At 41.6% G+C, this 11,372-nt stretch overlaps 1 protein-coding gene across 1 annotated transcript; it reads right to left on the bottom strand.

Annotated features, from left to right (window-relative positions):
• Nucleotides 1-803: 803 nt before the first annotated feature.
• Nucleotides 804-2,421, bottom strand: LOC117532918 (E3 SUMO-protein ligase KIAA1586-like). Its single transcript, XM_034196522.1, has 2 exons — nt 2,205-2,421; nt 804-1,429 (listed from the first exon to the last, which is right to left on the bottom strand). Exons 1-2 carry the CDS (start codon nt 2,338-2,340, stop codon nt 915-917), a joined length of 651 nt encoding a protein of 216 aa, XP_034052413.1. The 5' UTR covers nt 2,341-2,421; the 3' UTR covers nt 804-914.
• Between the last annotated feature and the right edge of the window lie 8,951 nt (nt 2,422-11,372).

Below are 11,372 nucleotides of genomic sequence, written 5' to 3'. Positions count from 1 at the left end.
GCTTTTTTGGTCCATCTGCGGCGGTAATAGGTTTTGTGGGCTGTGATGATTCGGCTGTACCTTTAGTAATGAATATTAAATGTTGTGAGGAAAGCTTTCCACCAATAATTCCAATAAGTAATCCAAAATGTATTCACTTCAGGTTTACGAAAGTAACTGTAATCAGATTACTCGTTTTTCAAATGTAACGCGAGCTGAATACAGTTACTTGATTTTTGTATTCTGATTACGTAACGCCGTTACATGTATTCCGTTACAACCAGTGGTGTCTACTTTTTTGTAGTGGGTATACTGTAATAATTGTATTCATCCATCCTAGAGCGCGAAGCAACACCTCATGAACACCATCACACTCACTAATGCATAACTAGTCTTGAGACTGGTTATGTGTTCTCAACATGTCAATGTATTATAAGCATTTTTATGTGACTTTTAACTGCCAGTGACATTAACAATAAAAAAATAAAAGAATGAACAATGATGGAAAAAGCCCACTTATCTTCTAGGGTTGAACAATTAATCGACATTTTTATCAAAATCTCAATATGGCCTGCTGCAATTTTCAAGTAATATACAATAAATATGGTCATGCTACAGATGTCCTGGCCCACACATCATATTCTACACTTAAAAAAACATATTTGTTTCGCATAGATCTGCACAAATATCACACAATAATCATTTTTAACATATTTTTCAATGCATTAGATATTTATTCAAACTTGTTCAGCCCTATTATCTTCCATAAATCATTGTCAAACTATGTACTGTATCAGCTTAAATGAACAAGCAAACATCCTCAAAGTGCTACAAGACAAATTAGCTTCAAACAAGAAACAAATTAACAAATAAGCTTCACCTCAATAAATGAGGGTTGAAAAAGCACTCAACATGTCCATACTGGGTTCACTGTGTTAGTCCACAAGCCCTGCAGATGTAGCCTCGTCAATGAGAACAGACAACTTGCTTGAAGACGTCACAATACTGTGAACTATTTTTTTCTGCATCTCTTTTGCTATGTGTTCTACAATTGTTGTGGAACTGTACCTTGAGTGCAGACTAGTGCCCATGTTTGCACCATTTGTTTCCTGAAGCTCAATGAGACTATCATGGTCAGTAAAAGGTCGGTTCATCTTCGCAAGATAGTATGCTGTTCTGAATACAGAATCTGTCTCTGCAAACACAGTCTCTGACACAGCTCTCACCACATTTCCAACTACATCCTGTCCACCCTTCTCCGTGAGCTCCTGGGGTATTTTGTGTGCTCTGGACGTCTCATGTCGTCTAATCTTGTTTCTCAAAGAGGCCAGAGATGTTGATCTGCTTGAATCTGAGGACTGGATCTTAAAGTGCACCCACTCCTCAGACATAGACACTCGTTGTTCTGTGAGGACACCGGTTGATTTTGTAGCGCTGCAAAGAGCACAACCTGGAAATAAACAAAACCATGACTAATTAGCATAATACACGTTTTTACCAATAACATCTGCAGAAAAGAGCCAAGATTTACTCAAAAGTATTTAATAAACTGCTTACAATATTTAGATCATGGCTAACAAACGCATGGAAATCAGATAAAAGGAGAAAAATGTTCCACTTTTCAATAGCTAATTATTTGACAACTACTGATAACTAACATATAGTAATGTAATGGTGCAAATGTTTTAAATGCACTTTTAACATGACCATGAACTAACATGACCATTAACTCTCATTTGCATAGTCATTGACTTTATGAATTTCTGTTGTTTAGATCAGCTTCCTTTGCATGTGTGCTGACATTTACCTAACTTTCTGTCCCTCCACTCTAACCAAGGATGCCTGTTCTTAAATTCCATAGCCTGACTTTCAGTCCACAAGGCTGGCCAGGAGCTCTCATCTGTGTCCGAAACAAGGAGATAATATAAACATTGTGTTCTGTTTATGACTGCGCACACACACACACACACACACACACACACACACACACACACACACACACACACACACACACACACACACACACACACACACACACACACACACACACACACACACACACACACACACACACACACACCACACACACACACACACACACACACACACACACACACACACAGTATCTCGCTCCCTTTCTCTTCCATTGATCCACCACACTAACGTTGATCAAGTTAGCTGTTAGCTACAGTTACGTTAATGATAACCATGCTAATTTCACTTACCGGGTACATTTGCGGTAGCGCCGGGCTCGTTCTCTGTCACCTTTAGGACAGCCGCCTGACCTGGCTCTTCTTCTGTAGTGGTAATAGGGGAAAACTTCGGAAAACATTGAAATATTGTCGTCTGTTTTCGTTTCATGTTTGCTTCCTGTTTAGCGCTCCGGGAACTTGAATGGTGGACAGATCAGATTCTGATAACGTTAGAGAAACGTGGGGTTTGTCAGAGCCGAACAAAGTGTGTTGCTGTTGCTTAGCAACAGGCCACAGGCGACGGAAGCCCCAGACGTCCAAAAGTATTAACACAGAAGAGGCGAAAGTGTGAAAGCGCAGTCACAAAATGATGTTGTTATGTATCATCGCTCATTTTTAAGAGGGTATACGGAAATCACTGGCATTTTCTAGTGGGTATACGGCGTATACCAGCGTATCACGTAGACTACACCACTGGTTACAACCCAACCCTGCACAGTACGCACGGTAACCTTTGAAAACACTGTAGCTATAACTGAGTAACTCAACTTTAGTTGAAAACATCACTGTGTTGTTGGAATAATCATCACCAAAGCATTAATAATTAATAATAAACTGTTTCAGTCTCATCAAATAATGTAGCCTGCAGCATTTACCCGGGTCAGAAGTCAAGATAAATGTTTGCCGTATTGAGTGTATACTGGAGAGAGAACTCAGGTCAGGCCACAGTGGAACAAAATGCAAAGATTAAGTTAAAACGTCTTTCTTATTTCCTTGCGTTTCCACAGGGAGGTTAGAACAAAGGGTTGTCTGCATAGCAAGAGAAAGGGCTTTAGCTCAAGGGTATGTCAGCAGGATGGGTGCTCGCTGCATCGTGAGCGCTCAGTTTCAGCCTCGACACTGACTTTACCTACCTGTTGTCTCCAAACAAATATGAAGAAAAAGCTATGTGGTGAGGGAAAATTCAATAATGCAGCTTTGGCCTCCCACTGCCCTGACCACGATAAACAGTTTAGAAAAATGGATGATTGAATTTAAATTAGCTAATATATTAAGGGAAGGATGGCCCAAAATGATAGCAGCACGTCTCTCTCTGTCTGTCTCCCACACAAAATACAATAAACACAAAATGTCCGTAGGAGGATGCAGATTCAAAAGTTGGTTCCAGTCAATCGGAGAGCAGCTATCTGCGCATGCATGCCTCTGAATACCTTTACCTGTCATTATTCCCCTAATGGGCCCATTGAGCGATCCTGGCAATCCTTTCAATGCAAACTTTTTCTCTCCATTATATATCCGGATTCAGAGAGATGCTTTATGACACATTGGTTAGTTGTTTAAGGAGGACATACAAAAAACAGCTCGGCAGACACTTTGAGATGCTGTGGTTGTCTGCTGTTGTTCTGGAGGCACTCTGCTGCCAGCTCTCCGTTAATCATCCACTCTTATTAGGGGAGAAAGAAAAACTTGCTCAGTTTAATTGCCGTTAGTTAAAAGAAAGCAACAGACACATCTCCCTGAGGTCTTGCTTACCCTGTGTAAATGACAAAGGAGAGCATACAGAGGCTCTTCTAGAATGCTGGCAGGGAACCAACAGCCCCCGCCCGTTCCCCCCGATACCTGGCCTTGCCTGAAGCTGGGCCTCAGCACTATTGATTCATTTGTGAGCTGAGCATTTTTCCTAGTGTGGGCTGCCGGGAGATCTAAGCTGCTAAGACCTCTGACACAACATGTATCCCGCCCTGTTTGGGATGTTCACGGTCAGGGAGGCCGAGTTAGCTTGAGTCTTCAATTTGATGTGCTCAGAGTCAAACAGGACGGGTCACAATGTGGGGTGATCGACTGGATTACTTCAACAATTAATCAGTGACATTTACACTCTATTGCTGATCAATGTATCACAACCTGTGACTCACTCTGCCTTCAGTTTATCATCTCTCATTTAGTGTGTGAAACTAGTGACATCCCCTTGAGGATAACTTGTCTTTAGTGACAATTAGCATGCTAATATATTAAACTAATAGTACACATGGTAAACATGTGATTAACATAAGCTGAAGCGGCCAAAAACAGAAATAAAACTCCAAACAAAGTGCCGCTTAGAGGCACCCGTCAGCGAGTTTTACGCATGGATAGAAAAAAGGGTCCGAGCAAAAATAATTGTTGTGCAATTTATTCTCTTGATGGCACAGTATACAAGCACAACATTTTCTTGTCCGTGTTCTTACCCAATGGTAAAAAACCATAGGCCTACCGGGTGCGATGTCCACCACCACCTGTTTCTCAAATGTATAATTACCAGGTCTCCTCTCCCCCGGTGCCCAAAAGCTGCCTTTCCAAAACAAAGGCATAAAACAACTTATTTGATAAACTTGAATGAAAGGAAGACTTACTATGAACAAAAAACAATATTAAAATAAATGGATAACTATTAAATAATATAAGCCAGTATATGACTCCATCATAAGCACAATATCAGTTTTTATTGTGAGCATGTTGACTCCTTGTTTATACTCCCAGACGTGTACACAAAGACCTGTTTACTTTCAGAAGTCTTCTTTGAAGGACATGTTTTACGCACGGAAAGTACATAGCTACATGCCGGTGCAGTGTATTGGCCGTGCAGATACACTTTAAATCGAAATAAATTGGAGACACTTCCAACTGTCCCATCTGGTCTCCTTCCTATCCACAGCTCTGATCCCAAAAATGTTTCACTCCATCATGGACAAAACATTCACTATGCATCGTATTCAGCATGAGGTAACTTTGTTGAACTTTGAACAGAACTGCTATACCCTTGTAAACGTTTGTACATCAATTGATTTGTTTTTATTCACTGAGCTACTGTTGTAATGTTTATGGGTTACGTTCTGAGTTGCATGCATACAAACCATACCCCAGTTCCATTATCATAGGCATGTCATGATCTCGCATAGGGTTTCAAAGCTCTATCTTTACAGACATGTTCTTTGACTTATCCTATACCTGCACACGAGGCAGAGAAAACACTTGTCATTGTTCTTCTGATGGTCAATTATAGTAGCCCCAATAGTTTGGAATTTGTCTCATTGGAATGAAAGCCAATCTGACCATCAGCCCAGTGTTTGCAAACAACCACACATTTTCCAAAGGGCCCATTGCTCTGAAAATACAAACTCTCCCTTTATCTAACAGAATAATTTGTCATATATTGTTGTATAATGTCTTTGGACCTTCTTTTTATGACCCTGCACACTCTGCCTATGATTGGCTAGTATCTGTTGCTTTTATCCGTTGGTTTTGAGTTGAGATTGGTTAAAGTCAAGGAAAGAATATCATGGTAAGCCAATAAGAGGCGTATGCCGGTCACGTCATTACCATAGTATATATTTATATTGCAACATTGCAGGAAGGTCAAATGAAGTTATTTTAAAGGTCCCATGACATGGCCATTTCTACTGATCATAATTCAACAACTCATTTTAATAAGTCGGTCAAACTGAAAATAACAAAAAAAATGTAACTTACAAATGTAACGATTTAAAACAAATATTTCTGCGTTCGCTCAACTATAGGGAAATATGAAGTTAGAGTAACTTATATCTTTTGAGTTTCATCGGTAAAGTTTCAAAACTGAACACACGCCAGGACTCTTCTAGACCGCATGTTGAGTTGGAGCAATCTACGTTCATCTTGGAAGCGGAACACTTGAAAGCAGTGGAACAACAGGATTTTAACCTAATAATCTATCAAGTTACTGGTAAGTAGCCATTTTTGTTCAGCTTCATTTACAACAGCTGCTTACAGCATACAGTGTAACACAAGCTGTAAGGTAGTCATTAGCTACTTGTTTTAAGCTACTGTAGCATGCATAGCATAGCCTACTGTTTAGCTAGCTGTTTGTATCCTCCTGTATCCTTTGTTGCACAGTTGCAGTCAAAGTTCATTATTTGTAATAATTATATTTGTATGTTTAAGTAATAGCTCACGACAGGCTGTGGTACATGGTCATTATATCACAGCTAAGGGACGTGGTTAAGGCCCGACGCGAAGCGGAGGGTCGACAACCCCCTTTTTGATTACAGATTTGAAAACATCGTTGCTTGCTTTAAAAGTAGCACAATTCATTATGTCAAACCTTGGAAAGTATCTAGATATCCCTGCCCTAATGCCAAAGTAACTGGCAACTGAATATGTGTCACCGTTTGATGTCTATGTCTGGACCGTTGCGTAAAAAGGAGGGTTTCTGCCCCGTTACTTCTCTGCTGTTTTCTTGTCCCAGTTTGGACAGCCCAACTGTATGCAGTTAAATTGACCGGACTTCTTTCTGCAGATGTGAGCGTCCTTAACAACGGTCAATAAGTCCTTGCTGCACATTATCCCTTACATCAGTGGTTTTCAAACTGTAGGGCGCGACCCCTGGTGGGTTGCGGAGGTACTGCAGGGAGGGCGCGGTAAGAAATTGAAACAAACACTGCTCGAAAATATCTCATTGGTCAGAGAGCTGTGGGCATACTGCTGCCTTTTGCAACATCTGACTTGTGTGAGACAGGCTTTTCTGCTGTTGCTGCCATCAAAACGAAATACAGATCAAAGCTGAACATTGAGAATGAACTGAGAGTGGCAGTCTCAATATAAAAAACATTTGAATTAAAACATCTACTACTCAGGGAAGAAGGACTAGTTTTAATTAGGCCAAATTAATTCACAGTATCTATTACAAGCACTTTTCATGTTCATGTGTAATCCATAATAAAATATAAAATTATAGTTGGATCTTTGTATCTTAGCAGAGAAAATGTAATGTTTTTACAACAATATACAATTAATCCTACCAATATAGCTGGGAACCGGGTTGGGGGGCCCGAAAATATTTCCAATTAACCAAGGGGGCCTGACAGAAAAAGTTTGGGAACCACTGCCTTACATGTTTCCATCTTAGTTTCGTAGCGGACGTAATGTAACAGTTGTAGCTTTTGTCAGACGCGGAGGGATACTGACATGTAATGCAGTGGTCTACAAACATTACATTGGTTAAAATACAGAGATCAGGCACAGACTTATTGCCCACGCTCTATACAGTTTCTTGGGGATTGCGCAATCAGAGTGAGGAGCTAATAAAGATCAGTGGAAAAATGGTACTTCAAATATTTATTTGATTGTATTTTCTATTATTTTTAAACGTTTGTAACAGCTTCAGTATTTCATTGACAGGAAATGCTCTGCGTCCCCTGACCGCACTGCACTGCCTTTAACACATTAAAACATGCATGTATGGGTCTTCCTTTGGGTCTCTGGCCTTGATCTAATTTGGAGCTTTTTTTCAGACTTTGACTTTAATGTGCCTGTGAAGTACTGGAGCTCCCAAACCTGTGTAATAAAGATGAAGAGAGGCTGGGGGTGGGGGGGGGGGGGGGGGGGATGGTGTGGGGTTCAGGGCTGACACAGCTTGTGGGCCAGATGATTGAGCTATAATTTCCTTCTCAGCAAAGATAACAGTGGATACCTGCCAAAGGATGGAAGAGAGGGCCGATAATGGTAAGACTGCTTGAATATTTAAAGCCTCTTTATTCAGCAGAGATATAAGGTAAAGAAGGAATTAATCCAGTTGGCTGCCTTTCTTCAGATTTAGCTGTTCACTGTTCAAAGGAAAACACAACACGAGGAAAGTCTATGGGTGTCAATGAATTTTGAAAGACAAAATCATGTGTCCATGTCAATTTAATCAAACTGGCATGTTACATTGTGGCCGGTCTTTACTTCTGATCATAAGGAATAATGCAGCAAAAAAATTGTGGATAAATGGACGGCGGTTATATTAGTCTTTTTGACCCTCATAGTGCTTTTACGTATTAAGTCAGCAATCACCCATTCACACACATTCTTACAGAGGCTGCCATACAAGGTGCCACATGCTCAGGAGACTTCCATTCACACATATGTACACACTTATGGCCCTGCCATGGAGGCAATTTGGGGTTCAGTATCTTGCCCAAGGATACATCAACATGTAAACTGCAGGGGCTAGGGATCAGACCACGGACACAGTAAAATGCAGACTCTGCATTTAACACATCCTAGTATTAGGACCAGGGCCGTATCCACCATTGAGGTCACCGAGGTCCGGACCTCTGTAATTTTTTCCGAGCTGTGTATATAACAAAACTTGTGAAATAATTGCACGAAACGGGATTCTTTGTAGTACTTCCATTTACTGCCGATGGGGGCGCTGCAGAACTACGTAACCTTGATTAAAGCAAACAGAAGAAGACGACATATCAACAAACCACCGCAGCCCGTAATTGTACCGGAGCAGCGGAGGAGTGATGAGGTATCTAGAGCAGTGGTTCTTATAACACGTGTTATCACTCATATCATGTAAAATATCTGTAAATGTGCATAATTATTTACTAATGCCAAATAAAATGTGACAACGATATTACTCATGAAATATTTATTAACGAAATATTTCAGAAATTAATTTGAAACTTTATCAAATTAGGCTTCATCAAAGCAGCAACACACTCATTTAAACCAGACAGGTCACAAAATAAAAAATGAGGCACAGAGAACTGTCAATGCAAGGAAGCTGCATTGTCCATGGTCCTGAACTACAAATTATAAATGTAACATTTCAGCAATCAGCATTGGAACATGTGCTATTGTAAATATTTTGCCGACTAACAAATTAGTGAGATACATGTGCCTGTCGGGGCGCGCAGATGTTTTTAATCCTTGGTGGCACTGAGGAGAGGGCCACTCGCAAGTCCTGTTCAACAGAGAGCCGTGACCTCCTGTTGTTCTTCATGTAAACCAGAGTAGAGAACGCCAACTCACACAGGTAGGTAGTGGGAAAAATAAGAAGTTGCTCAATCGCGTGGTGGGAGATGCTTGGGTACTCCGATGCAGAAGCCAACCAAAACTGATCCAGTGGGAGCTCACTAAATTTGAGTTTCAGTGTGCGGTCCACACGAAGCTCTGCGCACTCCTCTCTCTCCTTCATAGTGAGCATTTCTGTTGAAGATTCCTGGTGGAATGGGTCTCGGATCCAGTCATAGTCCTCGATGTCAGCCACACGTGGAAAATAGCGCTCAAACCTCTCTTTTAAGGTCTGAAGGTGTTCGGCATATACAGCGCGCTCCCTAGCTGCCTGCGGCGCAGCTGATGCCAGCGGGAACATGTCCATGGAGCCCTGTTCCAAAGCCTCGCGCCACAGGATAAGTTTGCGAATAAACCCCCGAATCTTGTCTGTGAATGATAAAATGTTTTCATTCCTGCCCTGAACCTTGGCGTTTAACTTGTTGAGATGCCCAAATATGTCTGCGAGGTAAGCCAGCCTGGCGCACCACCTCTCATCCGCGAGCTTGTCTTTATGTGGGACAGCGTTTTCACGTGAAAACTCCAAAAGCTCTTCCCGAAGCTCATAAAGACGGGATAGGACTTTCCCCTGTGACAGCCAACGTACCTCTGTGTGGAGGATCAGGCTTTGGTGGTCGGCTCCCATCTCGGCGCACAGCTGGGAGAAGAGGCGAGATTTCAGGGGCCTTGATTTGATGTAATTCACCATCTGCACAGCCTGATTCAGCACCTCAGTCAACTCCGGGGGCATGGTTTTGGCAACTAATGCCTCTCGATGCAAAATGCAGTGGTTTGTCATGATATGTGGGTTTTGTGCTCTCACCTTAGCAATAAATCCTTTCACTCTCCCCGTCATGCTTGCCGCACCATCTGTGCAAAGCAGTGGCGAACCGTGGCCATCACAACTGGACCTTCTGTAGACACACCCACCCCCCGCATCAATATATGATTGGTTGATCAAACTGTCAGTCCAAACGTACGCTCTCATTCAGTGCAACGGCCAGGGCATTCTATCAAGGATGTAGAATACCTTGGTTGAAGGATATTCTACCCAGAAACCCAGAACAAGATCTGATTGGTTGCTTTCTTTTCTACTGAAATGCGTAGTGCATGGTCAGAGAAGGACAAACAAATCAACGTAACACTGTAATATTACAGATCAACAACAAATATACGATTCTCATTTATTCATTTTAAATACATTTTATTACATTTTATTTATATAATTAAATCGATTTTTTGTTTGTTTTATCTGAGTGTTCCAGGGTATTCTCTGAATACCTTGAAGGCCCTGACGGTTCGCCACTGGTGCAAAGACTGACGCACATATTCCAGGTCAGACTCTTCTCTTTTAAATAGTTATTAGTTACCCTGAATATTTCTTCTCCCGTAGTATGGCTTTCCATTTCTTTGCAGAAGAAAAACGTCTTTTTGATAGAGTCAGCATCAACATATCTGACGTTTGCCAGAAGTTGGGCAGCCCCACTTATGTCAGTAGATTCGTCTATTTGTAGGGAAAATCTGCCGCTCGCCTGCAGTTTCTCTGTCAAATTTTGCTCATTGTCTTCTGACATGTCGTCGATTCTTCTTTTGATTGTATTATCAGACAACGGCACTTTGGATAGCTCATTTGCGGCATCTGGACCGAGGATGAGTGTCTCCGCTATTGTGTGACGTTTCTTCTGCTTTGCAATGAGCTCCGCTAGCATGTAACTAGCCTCCATTGCCTTTTCAGACACTTTCACACAATCCAACAAACGGTCTTGCTGCCTCTGGTTCAGATCCTGCGCTCTTTTGAAGTTGGCCAAGTTTCTCTGAACATGGATGGGATGTTTGGTTTCCAAGTGCCTCTTCAGCTTGCTTGGAACCATGTTCGCATTAGCTAACTTCTCCCGACAGACGACGCACTCGGGCTGAGGATTGTTGACATCCCCGGTTCAACTGAAGCCATAAGACAGGTAACTTTCATGATACTGTCTGCTGACAGTTTTTTTCCTCTTTTCTTTCGGTGGTGTGTTGTCGGCAGTCTCTGCACTGGTGGTTGGTGGTTTGCTCCGCACAAGAAAGCGCTCCATTTTCCCTCTTGCGTGTTTCTCTTTTTTAATGTTGTCCTTCAGCCTTTGATGTGTCACGGTCTTATAATTCCCACCTGTGCAACTGCGTTACCAGCGAAATATGGGGTTCTGTGAGGATTTTTTTTAAATAATTGTTTTTAGATATAGAGTTTGCCTCTGTATTATGAAATGAGTGCATACAAAGTACTGACATAGTAAATAAAAAAATAATTATTTTTGTGTAGTTGTATATTGCAATAATAACGTATGGTTGTCACAAAATCCCACGGCACACCCGGACTTGCCT

This window comes from Gymnodraco acuticeps, unplaced genomic scaffold (assembly GCF_902827175.1).
Source record: "Gymnodraco acuticeps unplaced genomic scaffold, fGymAcu1.1, whole genome shotgun sequence".
NCBI classification, from domain to species: Eukaryota; Metazoa; Chordata; class Actinopteri; order Perciformes; family Bathydraconidae; genus Gymnodraco; species Gymnodraco acuticeps.
Note: the sequence above shows the minus strand (reverse complement) of the source record. Positions and strands in the feature narration are given on the sequence as shown.